Raw genomic sequence first — 27,506 nt, forward strand, 5'->3', positions numbered from 1 at the left:
CTAGCCACAAACACACTAGCAGAAAGTGCACACAGAGGGGATTCACTCGGTAGAGAAGTGGCTTTAGAATTCTTACGCGTGCTGATGTTGAGCTTGCAGCGCAGAGCCGGAGCATAATCAATCGACGAGGCAAGAGCAGAGTGCCGGATTGTAGAGGAAATCGGCAAACAGCGCGTGCGCCGGCGCAATCAACCGAGGAGGCACGCGATTCCGAGGATGAATCTTCGGGATGCGGAGGAGCTCGCGCTTACGAGGAATCGCGCGATTCCGAGGAAGATTCATCGGGTTGCGGAGGAGCTCGTGCCGACGAGGAATCGCGCGTGGAGGCACGCAATTCCGAGGAGGATTCGCTGGGATGAGTTCAGGCAGGGCGGCGAGCATTGGTGCGATATGATTCTTTCTGTTTTTGTTGACGCGCGCGGTGGCGATACCGTGTCGGTTTCAGAATCATCCTGTTTTTCAACGGGATACTGGTATATAGCAACCCTCTTAATTAATTTCTCTAATGATTCTCAATCTTGTGTTCTTCTTCTCAAAACGCTCGATGACCCAATGTTCTCCCGAAGCCGATGGAGTTTACGGCAAGAGATGCGGGCAAAAGGCGCAGACGCGCAGTAAAAGGCTTCAGCTCAGCCTCGTTTCCACCAGACAAAAGAGAAGCCCCCGTAAAATTATATATGTAATTTACGGACTTATAATGTAAATACATGCTGACTATTTTTAAAAAAAAAAATATAATCTTACAATGTATAATTTTAGATGAAAAATATGCCGATTATTTTTGATGAAAAATATAACATCATAAATATAGCTACTTTTAATATTTTTTGTAAAATACTTTGTAAAATACGTACCGTTTAGCAGATTGGAAAGCGTCGTGGGAAAAACGAGCTTAAACATATTCTCACAAAGTGAAGCTGTACTAGGGCCGCCTCATTAATCTTGCAATTAATCCAGAAAGCAACGGTAATTAATCTAACGAAAGCCCTCCTCCCTTTCTCCCCACTCGGCCACGCTCCGCATCGGCAGCAACCGTTGCGACCAATTCCCCCAATTCCATTCCATTCCCCTCCTCCCCCGGAGAGAAACCCTAGCAATGGAGCCCAAATCCACCACCCCTCCTCCGCCTCCTCCGCCCCCCGTGCTGGGCGCCCCCGTCCCTTACCCGCCGGCGGGAGCCTACCCCCCACCCGTCGGGCCCTACGCCCACGCGCCGCCGCTCTACGCCCCGCCTCCCCCCGCCGCCGCCGCCGCCTCCGCCGCCGCCACCGCCGCCTCGCAGCAGGCCGCCGCCGCGCAGCTCCAGAACTTCTGGGCGGAGCAGTACCGCGAGATCGAGCACACCACCGACTTCAAGAACCACAACCTCCCCCTCGCCCGCATCAAGAAGATCATGAAGGCCGACGAGGACGTCCGCATGATCGCCGCCGAGGCCCCCGTCGTGTTCGCCAGGGCGTGCGAGATGTTCATCCTCGAGCTCACCCACCGCGGCTGGGCGCACGCCGAGGAGAACAAGCGCCGCACGCTCCAGAAGTCCGACATCGCCGCCGCCATCGCCCGCACCGAGGTCTTCGACTTCCTCGTCGACATCGTGCCCCGCGACGAGGCCAAGGACGCCGAGGCCGCCGCCGCCGTCGCCGCCGGGATCCCCCACCCCGCCGCCGGCTTGCCCGCCACCGACCCCATGGCCTACTACTATGTCCAGCCGCAGTAACATTTTCCTACCGTATAGCTTCAAGTTTATTTAGCGATTTTTATTTATGGAATGCTTTTCTGCTGTTGTCGTAGTTGTTATTATGTTTTGCTTGTTGTTGCCGTGTAATAACTAGAAGATGTGATTATCATTGTGAGGAGCCTCCTCTCGGTGTATAAACAATCCGATTTGAGGATTGGGCGAGCTTTGTTGCGATTGAGGAAGGCTGTATGGTGGTATTGATGCATGTCTAACTTATATCACAATGAATTATTTATTACCCATGTTCTCTCTTAGTTGTTGTTCAACATCAGTTACTGAGAAATGATTTATTCTCTATTTCCTTTGTCTAATTTGGTTGTGACAGTATATTTGAGACATTTAGGATGGAACTTAAACAGCACATGTTTCTGCTCAAAACATATATTTGTGAAGCTTTGATTTTAGTTTTATGTTTTGCCTTTGCTGCAATGTCCAGCTATATGACTGTTTGGTACTTTTTTTAGTTATGAATGGGCATTTCATTTCCTCCTTTAAGTAAGTATTCAATGTGTGAAACTATGGATGTATTACTTTCAGTGTATGATGTACCAAAGTCTTGCATTCTGTTGTTATAGCTGATGTTATAGACCTGTATGCACACAAGTGTCCTTAGTTCCATGTGTAATTTGTATTCTCTTTGCAACATCTGTTGTGTGCACTTACTGATATTTACTTATTAATTTGACAAAGTTTTGCTTAGCGTTCATGTTTATATTCTTCGACATGATGATTCTTCTGTAGTCAGGACATTTGAGTGACTTGATGGATTATTGGCCGTCTTTTGAGCAGTGGCCCTAAATCATCTTGATGGTTGTTCATCAACAAATTTAGGAAAAGAGCTCCATGCTCTATCTACCTTTGGATCCAAATCCAGTGACAATACTGGCCTTGATAAGCTGTAATGGTCAATTCAGTATGTGATTTTATATTCTTGCAAGCCACAAAATTTGTTGCTTTGTGATCATGATTGCCACGAGCACTCACTCCACTTAGTCACTGACAAGACTTCTTTTAACTGTACACCTGAAAACACCCCAATATTCTTATAGTTTCAGCTGTTCATGGTTGAGGACTGGAAAAGCACTAGTAAGAGACAGGAGACAAGTGCTTATCTTATGTTCTATCATACTGACTTGGCTGCTCGTTTATAATTTCTTTGTACCTCAAATTGCTTTGTATCTTGCATTATGTTTCTGTTATGTAGTGATTGGTTGTAACATCATGGCTAAACAAAACTTTTGCGGTTCTGAAAAAAAAACAGGAGTTGCTAATTTGAAATCAGCGTTGGCTGGGATAGGTCAATCAATGACAGGTAGGATGTCACACTCATAACAGCTCTCTGAAAAATAAAAGGATATGTCCCGTTATTCTACCTGATGGCTAATGGAAAGATTGTCATGTTTGCATGTTCGGATAATCGTTGAGCGATTGGTCTGGAGCCATCTCCATTCAGTTTGCCTGTGAGAAAACTGCCTATGTGGAATCTTGCAAGGTAGTTCGATGACTGAAAAAATAACATTTCTTTGCTGAAATGCATAATGTTATTACATTGTCAAAACTGACTGGAAACCAGAACACAGTATTTGAGTTTCAGGAACTAAATCAATACAAAGAATATGCCCTTTGGACATCTCAGGGCTAAGAAAAAATGTTGTTGTCTCGTAACCATTGGAGCACAAGCAGTGGTCAGTCCGTCCTATGCGAGCATGCAGCGACAAACATTTGCGATCCCCTTCTGTATCCTCCAAATCAACACAATAAACTGGCTGCACTGCAAGTTCGAGAGAGCAAACTTTCATCGGAATTTCGTCAACAATCAACATCAAGTTTTCAATGCAAACGAAGTAAAGAGTTTGTGGTAGTATAGAATTTGAACTAGCATAGATAGAAATTGATACCAAACCAAACGTTCATTTGAAACTATTGAAGTTGCAAAAATTTTGGTAGGACAAAAATTCACTACAATCCAAACAAGCCCAAAATTTGCTGAAACAATGTTGAGGTATCCAATTATAATTTCACTTGCTGGCATGTGGCATCGTAAGTCCAGATTTCACAATTCACATCAGACAAGCATTCTAAGAGCCTATTCGTTTTAGAGAAATTTCAACACACAGAAATACAAAATGTAGAGGAATAGGAATACATGCACACTTCAATCCATAGGAATTTTTCCATGAGGTTCGTGTGGATAGAAAATTTCCTTGTTCTCTCTACAACTTGTAGGAAAGGAAAATTTTATTTGATTTTTCTATATATACATTCCTATGAACCAAATGACATTCACAGGAATTAATCCTTAGGAATCCAAATCATTTGAAATTCCTCAAAAATGAATAGGCCCTAACTGTGACTAATGATTGTTTTTCTTCTGAATCTTCACTATTTTACACATAGTTGTTGACATAATTTTACTCCCAAAGTCCATAACATTTTTCTTTCTCAAGATTTGAAGAAGAAAGCCACAGATTACCTTAGCCTCCGGCCTACGAGCACAAGATGAACTTGCCGGAGCACATGGTGGCGGCGGCGACGGCGAGCAGGCAGGCGGCGACGATGTTCTGGTAGCACCACCGGAGCGGGCCCCACGCACCGGCGCCCTCGACGCTGGCGCACTTGGCCCTCGTCACCCCGTACTGCGGCTCCTTGGACAGGTCGAACGCCGCGCCCTTCATCCGGAGCTCCTGCACGCACCGCGCCAGCGCGCGCGCGTCGCCGCGCTCCCGGCGCAGCCGCCGCGACGCGCGCCAGTAGGCGCAGACCCGGAGCTGCACGGCCGCCGCGAGCGCGAGGGACGCGACCAGCGACAGGGACGACGGCACCCACCACCTGCTGCAACAGGCGGCGCGCTGCTCCGCGGGCGGCGAGACGGCGGACGCGGACACGGAGGCGGCGAAGAGGAGCGCGAGGGAGAGGCCGTGGAAGGCGAGGAAGGCCGCGCAGAGGTAGAACGCGTCGCGGCGCGCCGCGTCCATGAGCGCCTCGAGCGCGCACGCGCGGCGGCCGAGGCGGGACTCCTCCCGCTGCCACAGCTTCAGCAGCAGCAGGTGCCCCGCGCTCCCGGCGATCTCGCCAAGCGGATGGCTCCCGGAAGACTCCGCCTCCGCCGCCTTGTCAAGAAACGCGGCGACCTCCGTGTTCCCGCCATCAGGACAAGCCCCGTCGCCGGTGACCGGGATCTCCACGATGTGGACGGCGTTCTTGATCGGCTGCTCCTCCATAGATCAGAATCCAGAAGCTCCCAATAAGTCAAGAAGCGATGGTTCTGGAAGGAAAGCGGGGATTCGTTTGGAAAGCTTCGAGTTGATCTGAGATTGGAAGCCGCGAGATCGGGGAGAAGAGGAGATGGAAGGGGAGAAGCGATGATTTGCGTGGGGCGCGCGTGGATTAAGGGAAGGTTTGGGTCCAACGGTCGAGTGCTTTAGGAGAGGCAGGTAACGGTCGGATTTTGGACCGGGGTGGTAATTTCGTAGGATGGTAGGGGCCCTTTTGCATATTACTAATGGTCGTTTAACACAGCGATAATAATGGGCTGTTTCTGGACGTTATCATCCGTAAAAGCTGATGATATGGTCTAGCATGTAATGTGCCGTGATGCGATTATGCGAACATGCGTGAAATGTGATACTAATGGTCTTCTGTATGTATTGCTACCAATTTGCCGTACCAATATTTTCGTAATTTAAATGGTATGTTTGGACTGGAACTACCGTTGAGACGGTACACCGTCCCATAGTTTTTCTCTTATTGATAATGACCATGCTATATTTGGCATCAATCTAGAATATTATTATTCACTATACTTTTACATTTGGCTTCATATTGATAGTAATCCAAATATAATCAAATACAATTTTACCAAAAAAAACATGATTTATCAAAGGTTAGGTAAATTTTGATACTACTAAAAAAAATTGGTAAGATAACAATCCAAATAGACCCCCTAAGTTCATTGGCATTTTGGCTGGTACAGTTGTTCTAGGTTGGTTCGTATTTGTTAACGCTACAGAATTATTAGAACAAATTCGACCAACTAATCCGCATATCTATAGTGGCGAAATCAAGTTGGATTCGCTGGAAAGCATAATCATGTGCTTGTGCCTGGAAGACATAGAAGCGATGGACATGATCGAAGGAGCCGCCACCATCATCCATAATCAAGGTGGTGTCTCACCTCACCGCACAGCAACCACATAATTTCTGACATTTCCATAGCTCTGCAATGGTGCAATCGAAGAGCTTGATTTTCTGGGGTATTTGGCTGACGAACACTAACAAGTGTATGTCGCCGTCATCTACCTTGGGGACCCTGATTTCAATGGTGCATTCCATCCCTTCGCGGAGGAGCGCCAAGCTGATGTCCACGGCGCCATGGACGCCATGGATCCGTTGGGAGTACACCCCGTGAAACGGTGAGAGGTCGCTGAAGGCGGCCACCCCATTGATGAGCTGCAGGTCGTCCTGTTCCTCCTCCCCTCTCTTCATCTTGAGGTCGTACTCGATCATGCATGGAGGAATTCTGCAACGAGATGTGTCTCGCTTAGGACCCGACAAACTTATGAGTGAATCGGGATCGGAGTAGTGTCCCGGCAAGACGAAGGGGTCGTCCCGGCTACGGCGGAAGACGTAGTTGCGCAGGAGTTCGTAGAGATCCCGGGCAGCCATGTAGCCATAGATCTGAACCGGCTTGGCGCTCCTCCGCGAAGGGATGGAATGCACCATTGAAATCAGGGTCCCCGAGGTAGCTAATGGCGGCATACACTTGTTAGTCTATTGCTTCGTCAGCAAAATACCCCAGAAAATCAAGCTCTTCGATGGCACCATTACAGAGCCATGGAAGCTCAGAAATTATGTAGTTGCTGTGCAGAGAGACACCACCTTGATTGTGGATTTCAAGGTTGCGCCGATCGTGGCCTATGGTGGCGGCGGCTCCTCCGATCGTGTCCATCGCTTCTACGCCTTCAATGCAGAAGCACATGATTATGCTTTCCAGCGGATCCAACTTGATTTCACCACTATAGATATGCGGGTTAATTGGTCGAATCTGTTCTAATAATTTTGTAACCTACTAGCGTTTTTTATTCGATTACTCTGGTTCTGTGCTAACGCTATGACAATACGTCATAATACAATGGTGATTAACATAAAATGAAATTCCTGTTGAGAATCAAACAACTTCACTGTGTAAATGAAAATGATGATGACTTGTTCCTCAGCACGAAAAACTTACAAACACACAAAACTCAATTATATGACCAGCTTCACTTGAGCTTAACAAGGGTTCTCTGAAAGAAAAATGAGCAACACATACAACAATAGTGCAGACCAAACATAGTTTACAGGGTCATTCACATGTAACTACAAGTGCAATAAACATGCTTTCTTCTTTTCCAGCCTCTAGAAATATGGATATTGCTTCAAAAGAATGGGAGCTAATAGTTCATCCATCCCTATTCCCAAGTTACTTTAGGAATGCTGACTTTGAAGATCGTCAGATTTCCAAACAACATTATTTAAGGTGTTGGAGAGGTTCTTGTAGAACTACATAAATGAAAATTTATATGATTCAGTACAGGGCATTCAATCAAAGACTGAAAAATTAAATCATAAATTATAAATGAGTGATATCCAATTTACTAAGGCCTGGTTTAGTTCCCAACTTTTTCTTCAAACTTCCAACTTTTTCATCACACCAAAACTTTCCTACACACACAAACTTCTAACTTTTTTGTCACATTGTTCCAATTTCAATCAAACTTTCAATTTTAACGTGACCTAGACACACCCTAAGTTGGAGCATAATAGGTTGGGATCAAATCTTATCAGATTAATGACTCACTTTTCCAATGAAAGCCCATGAACATCAGCTTTTAATTGACATGATCGTCATGTAAAATCTACCTCATGGAACTCCAAGGTGTCACCTTTTCCTACTTCAACCAAATGAAGAGAGGGTGTAATCTGTGGTATCAGAATAATAATGCACAATAACAGTTAGATTGAAGAGCTAACACAAAGCACATGTATAGCAATTTTTCATATTGTCCCAGTAGCGAATTCCTTTTGCCCTTTTTTTTAACCTTTTCCAGCAACTGTTCAATCAACTAAAAAAATTCAACATGCAAAAAAATATCAATTTCAATTTGCTATAGATTATGCATTTATGCCTAGAAGGCTGGAACCTTTTTTTTAAAATAAAAGGAGCTAGAAAAAAATACATGTGCGTTGCAAGGGAAGAAAAGACGAGAAAATTGAGAAAAACTTGAGAAAGATTTACATTATGTAATTAATTAAAATACAAATTTCACCATCTTCTTCATATAAAGAAAATCTCTCTATATACATATACGATGTTGAAGAAAAGAAAGACCCATGAATAAACCGGCATAGGCTGAAGGTCACAACAATTACCTGTGATCATAGTAATAGTCCCAGGGTATATAAGCTAGTACTCACAGAATAATAGTGAAACTCAGAAATAACAAAGCTTTATTATAACATTGGCGGAGGTCTCAAACTACTACCATCGTGGACAAACCCTAGATTGGTGGAAACCCTGGAAAGACAAGGTATATGCAGGCGGAAGTATATATAAAAGCATAATGACAACTATAAATCCACAGGCTATGTTTGGGAACTAGGCTTGAAACCCTAAGAAATCGTACTCGGCCTGCTCTTGAAAGTAGGCTTTGACAAAAGGGTCAAGGTATCCTTCCTCTAACTCTATAATATAAATATAAAAAATAGTGAGTACTCAATGTACTCAGCAAGCCAAGAAAAAATATGACATGCAAGGCTAAAACAAGGAGTGGAACGGTTTCATTTGGAAAACCCAAGATGTTTAAATGATTTAGTTGCAAACTTCTAGTGTGTCAAGTTTTAGTTTCGAAGGAAGGCTCACGCCTCACTCCATTCCACAAGTTGCTTTGCAACAACTTGTCATTGTAGTAATAGAAAAACATAAACACCGTGCCATCTTAGCACTACTCCGGCCATCTCAGCCACTCTAACACGACCTTCTCAGCCCTAAAGCACACCTTGGTGCCAATCGACACCCCGAGTCACACAGGCTCGTTCCCAACCACGAAGGTTGGCTGTCTGCCACGAAGGCAAACTCTGGTAAGGATTCCCATCACACGAATCAATTTAATAAGTCTAAAACGAACACTATGTTATGAGAAACACCTCACATCCGCCCATAACCGTGGGCACGACTATTTAAAAAGTTTAACTAAACTCTACAAAGGTTGCACGCTTTACCCACACGTCATGAACATTTCACATTACCGAATACATGTGGATCGGACATGGCCGACAAAGGAGAGTTCAATACAAGGCTTTTCCATAACCAATCCATAAATATCCTATGTCTCACGATTGGCTGGAATCTCTCCACCAAACATCAAGCCAGGATCAGGTCCTCATCTACCCATGCCCCACTCCATGGACTCCGACACATCCCCACTGCAGGAGATTGCCATATATGCCACCATACCAGTGCTCCTCAACCGCTAACATGCTGGACACCTAATTCTATATACTTATATAGTTCATCTCCACTAAGTGTAGTTAATTATATTTCTCTCTTCTCTCATTAAGCCACATCACATCAATTATTTTTAGCCTTTAGATGATAGATCTATGGTCCAAATTGTCTTTTCTTTCTTCTCTCTTAAAAACATGCAATCTCAAATACTTTTAGGCTCAAAATTGTATCAAAACAATTTTGTATATATTATGCAACTTAATTTTTCGCCGCAACGTGGAGAGGTATTTCATCTAGTATTATTTAAGAGCTATACACACTGCTATAGGGGGAAAAAAATATAGGTTTGGCCCCCTGGTCAGTCCTGTTGCACGACTATATGTTGAAGGGAAAAAGCCAGTACGTTTTGTAGGTTGTTCTTTTTTTTAGAATTGCTAAAAAGTTGTCACATGTTTTTTAGGTAAAAGCCTTTAAATGTAAGTTACATTGTAACTACAGTGTAATTCCGCTGTAACTACATTGTAATCTCTATATAAGTTAGATATAAAATTACATATATATTATTTTAATACTTATTTACAAGTTAGTATATTATAGTTATAATGGAATTAATTATAATTATAGTATAGTTAGATTTGAAAGTTTTTCCTTTAAGAAATTTCGCAACAGTTTATTAGATATAGTCCCTAAACGAAAATGTCAGGTGGATGCATGATTCAGTGTGACGCCCGGGCGGATCACGGCTGCGTCACGAAAATTCCCCCCATGCAACCCGCGTCCGGCCGTCCTTCGTGCCAACAGGCAACAGCGCGGCGCCGGCGAACGTCACGCCCAAGATTATATTCCCCCTCTCGCGCTCGCGCGCGCCGCGACGTCGTCGGAGCCAACATTATTTTTCTGTTTCCTGTCACCGTCGCCGTTGATCTCAAGCGAGATTTGAGGTTTGGCCACGACGACGCCTGCCTATAAGTACCAGGTGGTGGTCACCGCCCGGCGGCGTCGATCGATCCGTCGCAGTCGTCTCCGGCGAGAAATCGGCTGCGCCCCGTCTCTCTCTCTCGAACGCTTCCATGGCGCGCTTCTTCCTCCTCCTCGTCGCCGTCGCCGCTGCCGCCGCCGTGCTTTCGGTACACTCATGATGCCGCTACTCAGCTGAGCCATGCACCGTTGCACCCGTATACTAACGATCGCTCGATCGACCGACGATGTGTGTTCTTCAGCAGCTGGGCGACGCGGCGCCGTCGACGGCCGAGGTGTTCTGGCGCGCCGTGCTGCCGGAATCCCCGTTGCCGGACGCCTTCCTCCGCCTCCTCCGCCCTGGTCGGTGTCCTTCCTTCCTCCTTCCGCCGCCGCGCGCCGCCATTACTCTCCTCGAGGTTTGATTTGTTTGTGGACGTTGCAGACACCAGCTTCATCGTCGGCAAAGCGGAGGCGGCCGGTGGCGCGGCGCGGACCGGATTCCCCTTCGATTACACTGACTACAGGGGATCTGATTCTCCGACGACGGCGAGTGGTTTGGACCTCGCCGGTGACTTCGGCGAGCCGGCGCCTTTCGGCTACGACTACAGTGCACAGGGCGAAGGCGGCGGCGCCGCCGCCGCGGGAGAGCAGGTTCTTGCCGTCGACGCGGGCTTCAACTACGACAAATACGTCGGCGCGAGGAAGCTCCGTGGCGGCAGCAGCACCGCCGGCGGAGAGGATGATGACGAGCCTTTCGGGTACGACTACAAGGCGCCGAGCAGCGGCAGCGGCACCGCGGCGTCGACGACGGCGCGAGGCGTCGGCACGGGCTCCACGACGACGGTGTTCTTCCACGAGGAGGCGGTGCGCGTCGGCGAGAGGCTCCCGTTCTACTTCCCGGCGGCGGCGACGTCGGCGCTGGGCTTCCTGCCGCGCCGCGTCGCGGACTCCATCCCGTTCACGGCGGCCGCGCTGCCGGCCGTCCTCGCGCTGTTCGGCGTCGCGCCGGACACCGCCGAGGCGGCCGGCATGAGGGAGACGCTGCGCACGTGCGAGTGGCCGACCCTCGCCGGCGAGTCCAAGTTCTGTGCCACGTCGCTGGAGGCCCTGGTGGAGGGCGCCATGGCGGCGCTCGGGACACGCGACATCGCCGCGCTGGCGTCGACGCTGCCCCGCGGCGGCGCGCCGCTGCAGGCGTACGCCGTCCGCGCCGTGCTCCCCGTCGAGGGCGCCGGCTTCGTGGCGTGCCACGACCAGGCGTACCCGTACACCGTGTACCGCTGCCACACCACCGGCCCGGCCAGAGCTTACATGGTGGAGATGGAAGGCGACAGCGGCGGCGATGGCGGCGAGGCGGTGACCGTGGCCACCGTGTGCCACACCGACACGTCGCGGTGGAACCCGGAGCACGTCTCGTTCAAGCTCCTCGGCACCAAGCCCGGCGGCTCGCCGGTGTGCCACCTCATGCCGTACGGGCACATCGTCTGGGCCAAGAACGTGAAGAGCTCGACGGCGTAGGGCTCCAACTCCGGCGACGGCATTGTGAGCTATGCACGATGCATTATGCATCTTTTTATGTATGTTCTTCGTGTCAGCTGCTGTAATGTCCATATCTAGAGGGATTATACTACCTGTAATAAATAACAGTTTGTGCCGCTGTGCTTATATTATCACATGAACAAAACTAGCTGGGTGGCCCACGCAATTGCGCGGCTAGCACCTATACAAAATTATATATTTTTATATGATAAGGTTTGAAAGACCAAACCCTATCATTCTTGTGTTTCTAATTTTATAATTTTACACCAGTTGCTACCCGTTACTTCTGTCATATCATTCTTTATTTGCTTGCTTGATGTATCATTGTTTCTATTCATTCTCTTTGGAAACTTTTAAAATTTGATCTTATAGTTTTAGAGTTTATCGTCTCGTCGGGTTTCGTTTTTATAATTTATAGAATTCCCGTCAAACGCTGCCATTATACTGCTCTACGGCCCGTCCACTGTATGTTCTCTTTGTTGTCATTGGTATTTTAAAAATCAAACATAATTATCGTTTAGGTTCATATTTTTAGTTTCTAGAAGTTCCGTCAAAACGTCAGCGACTTTGTCACTGTACTCCACTACGGCTCACCCGCTGCCTCCCTTCTTTATTCTCATTGAGATTTTAAAATCAAACATGATCATTGTTGAGGTTTATTTTTTTACTTTTTAGAAGCCTGAACCTTTTAAAATTGGACCTTATAGTTTTTATAATTTATTGTCTCGTTGGATTTCATTTTTTATAATTTTTAGAAATCCCATCAAATGTTGCCAGTATACTCCTCTACGACCCGTCCACCGTCTATTTTTTATTGTCATTGGGATTCTAAAAATCGAACCTAACTATCGTTGGAATTCTTTTTTTTTACTTTCTACGGTAGCTTTGCCAATGTACTCCCGTACAACCCGCCTGCTGCCTCTCCTTTTTATTGTCATTGAGATTTTAAAAATCAAATATGATTATTGTTAGGGCTTATTTTTTTTATTTTCTAGAAGTCCCGCCAACCTCCTTGACCGGTTGCTTCACTACCTGCCCGCCATCATCCTATTTAGTGTTTTATTAATAGTTTTAGATGTCCCATTAACCGCCACCACTCTACTCCTTTATTGGACTATTACTTAATTAATCATATCATGTGTTTTAGATGGTCTTTTCTTCCAATGGTCTTTATTTTTATCACCAATTTTAGTTATTTATAAATTGTATTCCTAGTTAAAATCTTATTTTTCTTTTTCTAATTTTAGAGTTTATTTTATTTTTTATTTCGAATTTTAACTAATAATGTATTGTGTTCTTTTAATATTTTATTTTTTATTTTCAATTTTAGTCGTTTTAAAATTGTATTCCTACTTGAACTCTCTTTTTAATTTGTCCAATTTCGGATTTTATTTTATTTTTCATTCCAAATCTTAATTAATCTCGTATTGGGTTCTTATATGCACTCTTATTTCAATATTGCTTATATTCAATTCCGAATTTCAGCTAATTTTAAATCGTATTCCTAGCTGAACTCTTCTTTTCTTTTTTTCTAATTTCGATTTTTTGTTTTTTTATTTTGAATTTTAATTAATCTCGTAGTTGGTTTTTATATGTACTTTTCTTCCAATATTGCTTAATTTTAATTCCGAATTTCAGTTATTTTAAAATTGTATTCCTACACGAAGTCCTCTTTTTTCTTATTCTAATTTCGAAATTTATTTTATTTTTATTCCGAATTTTAATTAATCACGTATGGGTTCCTATATGGACTCCTCTTTCAATATTGCATATTTTTAATTCCGAATTTCAGCTATTTTTTATTGTATTTCTATTTGGACTCTTCTTTTCTTTTTCTCCGATTAATGTGGGAATTTCTAGCCTCCACAGTGAACGTGGTGCCTCCTTTTAATGCTGTTTTAATAATATAACTAGCTGGGTGGCCCCGCGCAATTGCGCGGCTAGGATCCATATAAAACTATATATTTTTTAATATGATTTTACTTAAAATTTATTAAATAGTTACCTCGTTGTCTTATGATTTTGAAAGACCAAACCTTATCATCCTCATGTTTCTAATTTTATAGTTTTTAAAAATCACACCAGTTGTTACCCTTTACTTCTGTCATATTATTCTTTATTTGATTGCTCGATCTACCATTGTTTCTATTCATTCTCCTTGGAATCTTTAAAAATTGGATCTAAAAACTTATAGTTTTTAGAGTTTATTGTCATGTTGAGCTTCTTTCTAGAAGTCCCGTCCAACGCTGCCATTATACTTCTCTACGACCGTTCACTGCATCTTCTCTTTATTGTCATTGCTATTTTAAAAGTCGAACATAATTATCGTTTAGGTTTATTTTTTTTACTTTCAAGAAGTTCTGCCTTAACGTCAGCGACTTTGTCCTTGTACTCCTCTACGGCTCGCCCGCTACTGCCCTTCTTTATTATCATTGAGATTTTAAAATCAAACATGATTAGGTTTATTTTACTTTTTAGAAGCCCGAACCTTTAAAAATTGTACCTTATAGTTTTTAGAGTTTATTGTCTCGTTGGGTTTCATATTTTTTTTATAATTTTTAGAAATCTCGTTAAACGCTGCCATTGTACTCCTCTACGACCCGTCCGCCGCATACTCATTGTGATTGTAAAAGTTGAACATAACTATCATTAGAATTCATTTTTTACTTTCTAAAAGACCCACCAACCATCGGCGGCTCTGCCATTATACTCCTATACGACCCGTCTATTGCGTCTCATTTTTATTGTAATTGAGATTTTAAAAATCAAATATGATTATCATTGGGTTTACTTTCTAGACTGTTAGGAAAAAAAACTTGGCTTCTTTACATGATGGCTTATTCAATTGTTCCCGTTCCAGTGAAGAGGCAAGAACAGCAGAAGTACTCAACAATTCACATCTCACAGAAGAATTTGACGAGAAACTATCCCACTACAGATAAGGAAATATAAATTTGTACTGGACATGATAAAAAAATGCCAAGGAAACAGGTACTTGCAATCGTATTACAGTTTTGTCAAGAGCTGACACAGCTAATCTTCAGGTCACACATCAGAATTTTGAACGGCAGGTGGCTACATTTTCACTTGAATATGACAGAATTCTATCTGCCAATCACGATAATCAACATAGCGTTGCTCTTAAACCCTTGCAAAGCCGGGTTGCATGTATCTAGATTAATTAACTCTAGCAGTTACAACTCACAACAACGGTTGGAATAGAGGAAAAAATGACTACGTCCGCTAGGTGGAGAATACCTTTCATCTTAAAAACATCTTCAGTTGATCAAAATCTCCTCAAACAATAAACAGTGCATCTCATGGTGAAAGTTCACACCCACACACAGGGAACACGAATCCGGAGGGCCAGAGAGTATCGTAATCTTCATTCATCAATCGATCTTCACGGATGAGAACAGATAGTGCACGAAGGAGAATGATGTCAAAAATCCAATGGTTCCAGTGGCCAGCATGATTGCAAATGCCATGAGGAATGAGTAACCAAGGTAAAGCATGGCAGAGACAGGCCCGCTCAGGCTTCTGAGGTCAAATACCAAGTAGTTGATGGAGTAGAGGAACACATAGATTGCAACAGATCCTGAGGCAAAGAAAGCTTTCCACCACCACCTCCAGTCCTCCACGCAGAGGTTCATGTATGTCAGAACAACAGAGACCTCAGCGCAGACAATGACAAGCAGCACAAGGACAATCAGCAGAAAGCCAAACACATAGTAGAACCTTCCAAGCCAAATGCTTGACAGAATAAAGAAGAGCTCAATGAACAGGGTTCCGAATGGCAGTGTTCCTGCACCAAGGACAAGAAGCCATGATGGGTATTTCCGTGCAGGGATCTCTCTCGGGATCTGGTTGGTACGGACAGGAAACTCTATCTGCGCTGATCTTGTACCAACAAAGCCACCAACAAGAGTTAACGGCACAGATATGCAGAACCACATAGCTAAAAGGGCGAAAAATAGTGAGATAGGTAAAGCTCCAGTGCTCTTGCTTCCCCATAAGACGAAGTTTAAGACAGTAAGGACCATGAACAAGACACCAGGGAAGAAGCAGGCAGTTAACCAGGACACTGATCTCCACCCTTCAGATGTGCCCTTAATAGTCTTCCACAGCCGCACACTGACATATCCAGCTGCAATACCAAGGAAAAGATAGAGAATGATCATCCCAGTGAGAAGCATTCCTCTTGATGCTGGAGACATGAACCCAAGTGTGGAGAAAATAATTGTTACTATTGCCATGCCCAAAATCTGAACACCATCACCAATCATGACACACAGCAGCTTAGGGCAAGTTGGCTCTCTGAATACATCTCCCACAACAAGCTTCCACCCAGATAGCTCCTCATTCATCTGTGCCTGCGCCTCCTTGTCGAGTTCTTCATACCTCGTCAAGTCCCTCCTGACAGTTCTCAAGAATATAACAAAGACAATACCAGCCAAGAACAGGATCACCATTAGGGAGTTCATAATGGAGAACCAGTGGACTTTAGCACCTGCCTCCATCTTCAGATAAGCATCCCACCTAGATGGCCACTTGATGTCACTCTTCACAAATTCAACGTCATAAGTGAAAGTGATCCTCTCCTGTTGCCTGATCACCTGAGACTTCTGAAGCTCCATTGGGCAGCTCACAGGTTCAATGCTGTCATACATGTTACTCTTGGAGAAAGCCTCGGCATCACGCTTCACACTGCAAGGCACAACCTCAAAACCAACAATCTGATACCCAGACATCCCCTTCTTGTCAAATTCCGAGATGACACCAGATCCTTCTTCCCCAGTGCCAATGATCTCCACATTCCTGCCCTCGTACTCATGGACCAACACCTTAAACTTTAAATGGTTAATGATGTAATCTTCCGAGATTCCAGCTGGAGTGTAACCAACAGGAAAGCCAGTCCACTGTACAGTGATACCATTCTGCTCAGTAAAACGCATGACAGGCAAATTATCCAGCATCATGTTAACCTGGTAGAGGTCACGTGTGCGCTGCTTGAGGAGCTTTGCATCATTCTCATTAAGCCCTTTTGTGGTGCAGAGGTAGAGGGACTCGTTAACATTCACACGGAACCTGTAGGGTGAATTGTCTATCTGATCACCCATGAGAAGTTCACCGAGGTTCTCAGCGCTCTTCTTAATGCCGCCTTGGGGCCGGCAGTATGGCAGGCTGTAGTAGCTGAATGGCATCTCTGTCTCGATGGACGTAAGGGAGTTCACCTTGGCCCATATTTCCTCACCTTGGGAGTATGTGTGCATGTAGCTGCCAGGCAAGTAGAATGCATTGCCTGGTGACACAGTCAGCAACAGAAGAGCCCACAATAATGGAGCGGGAGAACAAGAAATATGCAGAGCCCCAGCCATCTGAAGCAAAGATCCTCCAATAGCCTAGAACATGTGTGAGCTAACCTGCAACCAAGCCATTATTTCAATCAAACAACTTCATAATTCATCCGGAATCACCAAGATATCATCACAATTATGACAAAATGTAGAAACCTATAGTAATTTCCTAGTAAATCTTTTGCGAAATTTCCGTTCTACAATAATATATAACATCTATATTTCTAAGTTAGCAGCAGACATCAATTCTCCACCAAAAAGGCATACTGGCTGCACAAACATACTGCTACAGTTCCACCAGGCAAGCGATTCAGCGATTCCTAAGCACAAGAAAGCCAAAAAAAAAATTCTCCAATAACCAAAAGCGTATTATCGGGAGAAAAACATTACAACAATGTTAAGAGATATTGTATTTGTATCCGGTTCGGTTTCCCTCAATCCTATCCCGATTCTGTTTCTATAAGTCGGGTATAGAGATAAGGATGTACCGTCCCTATATGTACTCGTGTCCGTGATCAATCTAAGTTATCGCGTTGACTCTATACGTTTTCATGGTATCAGATTAATCTCCAAATTCGCTTCCGCCTCTCTCTCTCTCTCTCTCGACACGCGTCGCGACTCTTCTTCGCACCGACGCGCCCTCCGCGTCCCACCTGCGCCGCCGCCGCGCCGCTTCTGCTCCCGCGCCGCCGCGTCTCCCACGCCGCCGCGCCGTCTTCTCCCTCCTCGCCGCGCCGCCTCACGATGGCCGACGAACCACCGCCACAGTCCATCACTCCTATGACCGCCGTCGACGCCGCATCTGCCGCCGTCGCCGACGCCGTCCGCGCGGCCTTCCAACCCGACGCTCGGCATGGCATTGACCCCACCACTGCTGCCAATGTCGCCGAATCGGCGGCTGCAATCTCCTCCACAGCCGCACGGAAAGCGTTGATTTCCTTCATCGAGAAGCTCTCGGTGTCCACATCCTCGCAGCCGGACACTCCGTCAGCCGGCGCTCCGGTCAACTCCACTGCAGCAGCCACCATCTCCTCCGCATCGGCTGCGGCCTCCTCCGCCAGGCTCCACACCACCTCCGCCGGCCTCCAGCCGCAGCACGACGCCATCCCGCAAGGTTGCGACAGCTCCTCCACGAGTTACACACTCCTCCGACACGGGCCACCTTGGTTTATTGTGACAATATTAGTGCGGTGTACCTCTCCACCAATCCCATACAACATCAGCGAACCAAGCACATCGAGATTGATCTCCACTTTGTTCGTGACAAGGTTGCCCTTGCTACAGTCCGCGTGCTGCATGTACCTACTTCGTCACAGTACGCCGACATCTTCACCAAGGGTCTGCCAAGCTCGGTGTTTTGTGAGTTCCGCTTCAGTTTGGGCGGAGCGCGCCCACGTTCAAACTGCGGGGGGGTGTTAGAGATAGTGTATTTGTATCCGGTTCGGTTTCCCTCAATCCTATCCCGATTCCCGATTCTGTTTCTATAAGTCGGGTATAGAGATAAGGATGTACCATCCCTATATGTACTCGTGTCCGTGATCAATCTAAGTTATCGCGTTGACTCTATACGTTTTCAAACAATTCCTACAGCAACCTTGTACCATAATACATCTGAACACTTCCTGCACAAACCTCTTATAAACACCTAGAACTGGAAGCGTTCCACACAATCAGACACTCCACTCTTCACGCACAACAACCAAGCAAGCGCAGCCTAGAACAAGGGAACTCGTGGATCTACGGGGTTAGCAGCCAAACAACTCGGAGATCTAGAGCAAGCTAACACAGGGGGAAACAAATTCAAACGGTTAGGTCTGCGACCCTGCGCTAATTAAAGCAACAGAAACAGATCGGAACTTCTGGAAGGTTCCAGAAGCGGGGGGAGCGAGAGCGGAAGAAGGCGCCGCACCTTGGTGACGCGGTGGCGGAAGCGGCCGCTTGCCGGTGGATGGATCGGGGGAGAGGGAGGCGTGGGATGGGAGGGGAAAGAGATGCACGGCGAGAGAGAGAGAGTGTGTGTGTAGGAGTGGAGTTCGCGATATTTCGTCTCCGCGTTGGGCTGGGCTCGATCGAGGCGGCTTGTCACCTCTGGGCCACGTAAAGATTCGCGCGGTGGCCCATACATAGTTCAGAGCCCAATATATCCCAGCATTTTGGGCTGGGTTAGCTCTCATCCGTAATGAATGATCAAGCCCAACAAATGAATAAGTTCACTTCGGATCCCTCTTGACATCGAGTTCGAATTGTGGTCCTTGAACTGCAATACCAGATATAATGTGTCCCTCAACTTGCAATACCGGTGTACTTTAGATCCTAGGATTTTGGCTGACGTAATGAGCTGACTATGGTTAATCCGGTTGAGTTAGTGCGGGACCCACATGTCAGCCTTTCCACCCTCCCCTTCTCTCTTATCTTGCCATTTCTCCTCCACCTCTCTCCTCTCTTACTCTTCGCAAGGCTAGTGGATGGCAAGCCAAGGGCTACGCCCTCCCGGAGAGGGTAGGTGGGGGCCAAGGGGCGTCGGGTGACGGGAACAGGGGCCGCGCCCCTTTTCCTCCCCGCACAATGCTACGGCGGTCAATGATGCTAGGAGTGGAGCCCCACATGGGACACGACAAGTGGAGACTGACGGACCATCCTCTGTGGGAAGGGGAAGGCACTACCAGTGCCATCCTCTTCGACCTCCTACCTCGATGGACCTCGGCGGTGGTGGTCGTGAGGGAAGCGGGAAGATAACGGCCACCATCACCAAGGCCGCCATCTCCACGAACAAGGTTGGCACTGACCAGATCCATTGCCTCGCTCGAGGTGCATGCCTTCTTTCCTTCATGTTCTTGGCGTGGGGTAGGCCTGCTCCACCTTCATGTAGGATGGGCCGCCGTAACAACAATAGCTCCTGCTGTCGTGGTCGCCATGTCCCGTCTCTACTTACACCCCAGCGTCGCCGACGCATCAGACTTGATCTTTGTCGATGACGACAGCGACAACCTCTCTCACCTCATCGAGCTCTACTCTCCCCTCTCCTCTACCGGCGGGGGCGCCTTCACCGTCTTCCTCCCCAGCAGTAATGTCAGCGTTTTCATCTCATAGTGTTGGCAACTGTAACTTTGACGGGCAACGTGGTGGACTGCTCATGGGTGGCTTGCAAGTGAGGGGTGGATGGGATATTTTGTATGTATATGACATGTGGCTTCCATGTTGACTCAGTCAGTCAGTTGGCTTGCCCGTAGTCGACTCGTCACGTCAGTCAAAACCGGGGACTATATTGCTCTAAAACCTTAGATACACCGATATTGTAAGTAAGGAGACGCATTATATTGGTATTGCAGTTCAAGTATGTAAGTTGAACTCAACGTCTAGTTGAGGGACCTAAAATGAACTTATCCCCCACAAATAAGAGCCATGCACGAAACAGCCCATGAGCCAGTTTTTGGGCCTCCAATTCACAGAAGGCCCGGAGTTCCAAACTGAACCCAGTTCGCTCTACTGCTCACTTGCAATTTTGCAAAGTTACAAAGCAACGACCAAACATGGAAGTCACTTTGGGTGAACTGCAGCACACCGGAGCCACGTTACTGGAGACCTGGAGCTGACGAGAAAACGTTCCACGTGAACAGTTGCGGCCGCGTGAGGCCACCGGCCGGCGACCCTACGTACGCGCGCGCGCACGTGGCCGAATTTATAGCCGCGGCGGCAGCGGCGGCGGCGACGTGGTGCACAGGCAGGGGAAGGGAGGCAGAATTTATAGCTTCGTCGCGTCGCGTCGTCGGTCGCAACGAACAGTGCGGTGCACGGGATCCCACGCACCCATCGTCATCCCATGCATGGCATGCATGCGTCCCCTACCTGCACGTAGTAAATGCGTCTTACATTCTCCCTTCACTCATTCATTCATGATTCATTCATTCAACCCGTCGTCGTCTCTTTCTTCTTTAACCTCGTCGGATGAATTGAATTAACCCCTACTCCAAGCAAGATTCTCAGAGGTTCAGAGAATGAAATGAAGTGCTAGCAAGCGAATCGAATTAATACTCCTCCCCAAGCAAGCAGTACTTCCTGCACAGATCGAGGACCCAGATCACATCTCCCTGCACCATCTTTTTGCATTACACCCTCTCCTCTCCTCGTGGTGTAGCTGCCAAAGATTCGTACCGTACGTCTGAACAATAAGAACACTATGCATCAATAGTTCACAACACAGCTACTATTAAGAGCAAGTATAATAGAGGGCTATAAGAAGGCTGAATGCTGAGGTGGATGAGAGAGATGAGAAGCGGAATGTGAATTTACAGCCGGCTTAGGCACAGGAACAAAAAGAAAATCAGTGAGACAGACAATGGACCATATGTTTATAGTGAAGAGTTAACCACTATATGAATAAGCTGATTGGCTGTATTATTATCCTTGCTCTAATCCCACTAGTCGACCTGGAGCCCATAATGTGTAAGTTAGGATAGTAGCAGTAGCAGTCGAGAGAGGTTGGAGACGGAAACGGCCAAGGAGGTCTCGCGCGGAATCTGTGACCGGGGGAGACGCGCTCGCTTGCTGCTTAACGCCAGCACGCGGGCTGTGCCCATCGTCGCCGCGCCCGCCTGTCGCGACGCCCCGCCTGCGCAGTACAGCGCCGCTGCACATGCACGTCTCGGCAGCTGCCGCTGCCGCTGCTGCTGCTCTCTCGCCGCGCCGGGGGGGGGGGCGCGGCGGCATCCGATGCGCTAGCTTAGCTCTGGATGGGTATGCATATGCAGCCGCTGAACCGGTAAAAAATCACAGGAGCAGTGGACGAGACGAGCCGAAGGGAGAAGTAGTACTACGCTGTGACTGTGCCTTTCTGTTTGTTTCTGCAGGGCATAGGTGTGACGGGACGGGTCGCTTTTTGGCTTGGAGCTGTAGATATTACGGAGGGGTATGGGACGCCGTTCGATCAGGGAATCACTGTCTCTTTTGCACGATGTGTGACTGTGTGAGTACAGTCCAGGGCTGATGGGATTTCGCCGGTTGCGAGAGCGAGAGCGGAGCAAGCGGCGCTGTGACTAGATGGCTACCCAGCAACTTTCATCTTTGTCCGCGGTACAGTTTCGACAGGAGCACTTTGCGTCTTTTAAATTTGGAAAAAACGGTACCGCTCCCCCATACGAAAACTTTAACTCGCGTACTACATGGATGACATGTGGGGCTGCACGCACAATCTGACAAAAAATTCGGCCTTGTCGCGTAGAGTAGAAAACGGTCTGTAGGTGTACCACACTGGTCCAGTACCGCTATTTTGCTTCCTTTCGATAATTTGAATCGTAAGAATAAAAAAACGAAGGAACTGTATAAACACAAAATTCTGATAAAAATACAAGTGTAAAACAAAAGATTATAAACATTAAAAAAATATATAAATGATCGTTTGATTGAATCACAGAAAAAACACTAGAATCGGATAGAAAGAAGTAGACTCAAAGAGTTTTTTCCAAGCGGCCCGACCTCTTGCTAAGTTTTTTCTTCAAAATCTACATGTAACGAGCCATTTTATAATAATTTTATAAGATTTAGAAAACTTCAATCCTTTAAATCAAAGGGTTACATAAAATTTTTTATACTCCCTCCATTTCATATTATAAGTTGTTTGATTTTTTTAAGTCAAACTTCTTTATATTTGACCAAATTTATAAAAAAAATAGCAACATAAAAAAATATCAAACTAGTTTCATTAAATCTATCATTAAATATATTTTAATAATATATTTTTTTTCTATAAACTTGGTCAAACTTAAAAAAGTTTGATTAGAAAAAAGTTAAACGAATTAGGTCCCTTTGAATCATAGGAATGAAAAAAGGGAAGAATAGGAAAAACATAGGATTCTGATAGGAATACAAGTGTAAAACAGAGGAATGCAAAACACAGGAAAAACATAGAAATGACCGTTTGATTGAGCCGCAGGAAAAACACAGGAATTTGAGAAGAGATAAAAACTCAGGGCTTATTCGGAATGCAGGATTGAAAAAACATAGGAATAGGAAAAATATAGGAATAGGATAGGAATGCAAGTATAAAACAGAGGATTTGAAAATATAGTAATTTCATGCGAATAGGTGTGGATGGAGTAAAGGAAAAACATAGGAATCTTTAGAAGAAAATAGATGCACTATTACAAAATTATCACATACTACTAATGTGCTTTAGTTGATTGATGGCATGATTTGGCTCGTTCCCACGCGAAGGGAGAGAAAAAAGAGGTCAACATGGATGTTTTTCTTCCTGTGATCTTCCAGTGATATGGCTAGCGCAGGAAATTTCCCTATGTATTTCCTACAAACGTTTTCCTGTGATCCGAATGACGCCACAGTAAAGCAATTCATAAGAACCCAAATCCTTCATTTTTCCTGTGTTTCTCCTCCATTCCGAATAAGCCCTCAAAGGATTCTTACCTCATATTAAATTTCCTTTAAAACTTATATAGGAAGAGACATTTCATAGGAATCCATAAGATTCATTCCTTTGATTCAAAGGGCTATATAGAAAAAATTCCCATAGAAATAAAATCCATTAAAATTTCTATAAATTTCCTTTAAATCAAGTGGGGCCTTATAATATGAAACAGATGAAGTAGGATTTTAATCCTATGAAATTCCTCTATAATTAATTTCTTTGATTCAAAGGAGCTTTTAATGTAGTATTGCTGCATTTTACCCCACATCGCATCGCATCACATGCCATGCCATGCCATGCCACCACGTTTACCACCCCCACCGCATCAGTGTGCATGAGCAAGTTTAATAGTATAGCCAACTACTAGCTCCAAATCATCTATAGCTAATGTAATAGCTAATTCATACAATACCTGGTCCCATCTGTTATACACGTATTTTATCTTGAAGTCCGTGCTACTGCTGACGACAAAATCGTAGTCCGCTACTATTCTTTTTTTTTATCTCTTTAAAATATGTTTATAACTAGCTTATAGTTATAGCCTGCTATAGCTGCTCTGACCCCACCACCACAACCCCAAACCCGTCCTCCTCCCGCTCCGGCTCACATTAATGACGCCATGCGTCCGGCCCCCACGTTACAGGGCGCTGCATGCTACAGCATCCGTTTCCGTGCCAACCTGCATGCGTGTCTCAGATATATGTGATCTCGCACAGCCCCACGGCTGCAATTGCAAACTGGGGGGATTTGCATATGCAACTACACTATGCAATGCAAAGCAGAGTACGCGACATCGATCTGTATCGATCCGCAGCTAGCGGGTGGCCGCTAGTCCATTATTACTTCACCTGCATCGTTAGTTCCTATTGTTCCCACCGAGCCACATGCCAGATACAGTAGTACCCCCACCCCGGTTGTACTGTACTTCAGGCCCATTGAAACCGATTCTTCATCCATCATGGCGTCCATGTAGTAAACCCAAGCCCAATTACGAGACCATCATACCACTGTACTCCTACTAGTATTATCCATCCATCCATTGCGTAGAAGCCACTTACGAGGTAATCATGGCTATGCGATAGCATGCTGGCGTGTGGGGGCGAGGCAGGCAGGCAGGCGCGGCTTTCTTGGGCGTAGATTTACCGGCTTTGGGGTTCGATGGGGTTTCGTTTCGGCTCGGTTTACGGTGCGGTGTGTGTATAGCGGCCGCCATGTGGGGGCCCGGCAAAAAGGGCATCACGAGGGGGCGCCGGTGGATGATCAGACGGGTGGTGGTGCATCGAGATGCGCGTCCCGATTCCTGTGCTCGACGCTCAGCCCTTCCGGGTGTCCGTGAGCTACAGACGCATAGCGGCACAGGGGGCAGGGCTCTTCTGCTGCTGTGGTCTCTGGACTCTGGTGTTGGACAGGGAGACGAAAGGAAACTACTGTAGACGTGTAGGCGAGGTAGCTGACAGGAACGTAAACACTGGCTGGCACGCTGCACCCGGAGCAGCAGCAGAAACGGCGAAGAAAAGAGATCAAGAGAGCCTCAGCCACCTGACCTGCACACACGAAAAATGGGTTCGATCGACGTCGACGACGTACGTACTACAACGCTACGCATCGGGCGCCCTGATCAAAAGCACGCAGCACGCAGCCACGCACGTACCAACGCAACGCCACCAGCAGGGCACGCAGCGACTACGGCGACGGCGACCGACGCCTTTCCCGCGCGCGCGCGGATTCACGCCGCTTGAGAAAGGCGATTTCGTGTTAACGTGGGTCTATTTGGGAGTTTAAAGTTTATGAGAAATAGCTGGTAGTTAGCCGGTTTCTGAGAATTTAAAAAAGGTCAGGTTTTTTAGTTTCTAACTTCTAATTTATTTTCTAGATTCTATTTTCTCAGAATCTATATCAAAAGCTAAACTATTTAAAGTGATTCTGATTCTGGAAGAAACCTACAGCTACAGCTAGAAACTCTTACAAACAAACTATATGTCTATTTGGGATTAGAATCCTCTGACTGAGACATGGTGACTAATATGTGAGCCCCACCGCTCACGGACCCACCTATCAATGGACACGTCACGAGACGGGATTGTTCACGTCAGAGGAACCCCATCCGTCTATTCGTTTTACGGGGGAGATCAGATTGATCGACGGAGAACGCGTGCTCGGGCTGGCGCGCGCGGTTAGCGTTTGGGTTTTTTGAGGGGTGTGGCGCGTGTGCGCGTGAGGCCGAATTAGCCGATAGGGGGAATCGCGAGGGGGTGGGTCAAGGAGGGGCAGCGGGTTCTTGGTGCTATGCGCTTGTCGTTTTAAAGGGCAGTGGGTTTACTGGCTTAGCATCGGTGGCCGACGATCGTGTCAGGTAAAGTTTGGTTTGCTTGGTATCTAAAGGGCATATTTGCCCACCTTTCCTTTCGATGAGAATTCCGGGGACAGGGTGATGGAATGGAACTCCATCTAATCAGCATGTCATTTGTGTAGGAGCATGTGTTAACAATTGGCTCAGGGGCTGCAGGTGGGGAGCATGGAACAGGTAAACCATGTGTCCGTGTTCAGCTTGGAATCGTAGTACGTTCGGAGGGCTTATTATCGTGATCTCATCGCAACCATCCATCACCAAATGGACGGTCTAGACATAGGCCTCCTTTGAAGCCAAGGAATTTTCATAGAATTTATGGAGGATCTAAATTCTTCTTAATAATTTCCTATGAGCTCTGTTTAGAGCAAAGCAATAGCTAGGATGCTCTATCAAATTCCTATGGACTCAACAACTTTGTCATTTGTTCTTTAGTTTATAAGCTGTAACCAAATGTTAAATCTCATAATTCCTATTCCTACTCTACACACAGCTCCCCCCCCCCCCCCCTCCGCGTCGCTCCCGTCCCAAGGGCGACACGGACGGCGACAACAACCTCGTCGCTGCCCCTCCCAACCCTCCCCCCCTTCGCCTCGCCGCCGCCCGAGTGGCTCGTCGGCAAAGCCGGACGGCCACAAGGACGGCGGCGGGGCGCTCTCCCCACGAGGAAGCCCAGAGGCGGGACACCGGAGGGCCGCTCGGCGGCGGCAAGACGGCGGCCGACGCGGCGGCTCCGGGCACGACGGAGACGGATCCGCACCCCCTGGCGGCGGATCTAGCCTCCCCGTCGGCGGTCGATCTTGCGGCGACGGCGACCGGAGGAGGCAAGGGGCGGCGTCACGGCTCGACGAGGAAGGCGACAGTGGGGGTAGCGGCGGCGCGCCCCGGCGTGGGCGGCCGGGGACCCGCCCCCAAGTGGCGGGATCCGGCCTCCCTGGCTCGGATCTGGCTGGGGTGCTGTCGGTCTGGCAGCAGCGGGTGTAGAGTGGAGGCCGGCGATATGGCCGGCGTGGCGGCGGCAGTGGCAGACGGCGACAGCGATTGGGCAGCGCCCGTGGTGGTGGCGGCCGTCGACGACAGTGGCCGCAGCTGCGTCGAGGTGACGGCGGCGGTGGCTGTGGAGGCAATGGCTGCTGCGGCTGGTGAGGCGGCGCCCGTCGTCATGGCTGACGGCGACGATGACAGTGGCCGCATCTGCGGCAAAGGCGGCTACGGCTGGCTTCGGTGGCAGATGAGGAGGCAGGGAAGGCGTCGTGCAGACGATCGCCAGCGGGAGTAAGTGGAGGCGCGACAGTGGCCGCGGTGGGAGGAGGCATGGCGGTCTCGGACGGCTAGCCAGGGACGTGGAAGACGGCCGCACCTGACCGGCGCAGCAGTGATTGGAGGAGGGTCGGAGGTCAGCTTGGCGTAGAGAGGCGCAGCCAATGGCGGGAGGCCGGATTGGCGCGAGAGGCGCGTCCGGTGGAGGAGGTCGGCACGGTGTGAGAGGTGCTGCCGGCGGCGACGGAGGCTGGCTTGGCGCGAGAGGCGCGGCTGGCGGTGGCGGTGGAGGAGGCGACCTCAGAGCGAGGAGGAGCCGCCGGTGGATGTGGCGCGGTCTTCGGCGCACGAAGGCTAGCCGGCGGGGGGCGCCGGTGCAGTAGTCCCACATGTCGGCAGAGGTT

General features: G+C 47.4%; 5 protein-coding genes across 7 annotated transcripts; 2 read left to right on the forward strand and 3 right to left on the reverse strand.

The window, feature by feature from the left end:
- The first annotated feature begins 1,011 nt into the window (after positions 1-1,011).
- LOC127783299 (nuclear transcription factor Y subunit C-6) lies at positions 1,012-2,032 on the forward strand. Its single transcript, XM_052310547.1, has one exon. The coding sequence runs from the start codon at positions 1,097-1,099 to the stop codon at positions 1,712-1,714; it is 618 nt and encodes a 205-aa protein (XP_052166507.1). The 5' UTR covers positions 1,012-1,096; the 3' UTR covers positions 1,715-2,032.
- A 1,271-nt stretch (positions 2,033-3,303) lies between these two features.
- Positions 3,304-5,107, reverse strand: LOC127783298 (uncharacterized). 2 transcript variants are annotated; one of them, XM_052310546.1, is made up of 2 exons: positions 4,209-5,107; positions 3,304-3,501 (listed from the first exon to the last, which is right to left on the reverse strand). In XM_052310546.1, the coding sequence occupies exon 1, from the start codon at positions 4,954-4,956 to the stop codon at positions 4,222-4,224; it is 735 nt and encodes a 244-aa protein (XP_052166506.1). In that variant the 5' UTR covers positions 4,957-5,107; the 3' UTR covers positions 3,304-3,501; positions 4,209-4,221. The 2 variants fall into 2 exon arrangements, with proteins under 2 accessions (XP_052166506.1, XP_052166505.1); XM_052310545.1 differs by having other exon boundaries at positions 3,304-3,506.
- Positions 5,108-5,905: 798 nt separating this feature from the next.
- Positions 5,906-6,457, reverse strand: LOC127783120 (uncharacterized). The gene has a single exon (XM_052310375.1). It carries the CDS (start codon positions 6,455-6,457, stop codon positions 5,906-5,908), a length of 552 nt encoding a protein of 183 aa, XP_052166335.1.
- A 3,648-nt stretch (positions 6,458-10,105) lies between these two features.
- LOC127781648 (BURP domain-containing protein 13) lies at positions 10,106-11,914 on the forward strand. 2 transcript variants are annotated; one of them, XM_052308647.1, is made up of 3 exons: positions 10,106-10,348; positions 10,442-10,541; positions 10,624-11,914. In XM_052308647.1, exons 1-3 carry the CDS (start codon positions 10,292-10,294, stop codon positions 11,697-11,699), a joined length of 1,233 nt encoding a protein of 410 aa, XP_052164607.1. In that variant the 5' UTR covers positions 10,106-10,291; the 3' UTR covers positions 11,700-11,914. The 2 variants fall into 2 exon arrangements, with proteins under 2 accessions (XP_052164607.1, XP_052164608.1); XM_052308648.1 differs by having other exon boundaries at positions 10,445-10,541.
- A 2,781-nt stretch (positions 11,915-14,695) lies between these two features.
- LOC127782305 (transmembrane 9 superfamily member 12-like) lies at positions 14,696-19,098 on the reverse strand. The gene is made up of 2 exons (XM_052309455.1): positions 18,987-19,098; positions 14,696-17,143 (listed from the first exon to the last, which is right to left on the reverse strand). The coding sequence occupies exon 2, from the start codon at positions 17,096-17,098 to the stop codon at positions 15,113-15,115; it is 1,986 nt and encodes a 661-aa protein (XP_052165415.1). The 5' UTR covers positions 17,099-17,143; positions 18,987-19,098; the 3' UTR covers positions 14,696-15,112.
- Between the last annotated feature and the right edge of the window lie 8,408 nt (positions 19,099-27,506).

Source organism: Oryza glaberrima, chromosome 8 (assembly GCF_000147395.1).
Source record: "Oryza glaberrima chromosome 8, OglaRS2, whole genome shotgun sequence".
Lineage (NCBI taxonomy): Eukaryota > Viridiplantae > Streptophyta > Magnoliopsida > Poales > Poaceae > Oryza > Oryza glaberrima.

Excerpts from the sequence above, each read along its gene's own strand:
- LOC127783299 (XM_052310547.1), top strand. The coding sequence starts at position 1,097 with ATGGAGCCCAAATCCACCACCCCTCCTCCGCCTCCTCCGCCCCCCGTG.
- LOC127783298 (XM_052310546.1), bottom strand. The coding sequence starts at position 4,956 with ATGGAGGAGCAGCCGATCAAGAACGCCGTCCACATCGTGGAGATCCCG.
- LOC127783120 (XM_052310375.1), bottom strand. The coding sequence starts at position 6,457 with ATGGTGCATTCCATCCCTTCGCGGAGGAGCGCCAAGCCGGTTCAGATC.
- LOC127781648 (XM_052308647.1), top strand. The coding sequence starts at position 10,292 with ATGGCGCGCTTCTTCCTCCTCCTCGTCGCCGTCGCCGCTGCCGCCGCC. Across the intron at positions 10,349-10,441 it reads CTGCCGCCGCCGTGCTTTCG|CAGCTGGGCGACGCGGCGCC; the intron begins GTACACTCATGA and ends TGTGTTCTTCAG. Across the intron at positions 10,542-10,623 it reads CCTCCGCCTCCTCCGCCCTG|ACACCAGCTTCATCGTCGGC; the intron begins GTCGGTGTCCTT and ends TGGACGTTGCAG.
- LOC127782305 (XM_052309455.1), bottom strand. The coding sequence starts at position 17,098 with ATGGCTGGGGCTCTGCATATTTCTTGTTCTCCCGCTCCATTATTGTGG.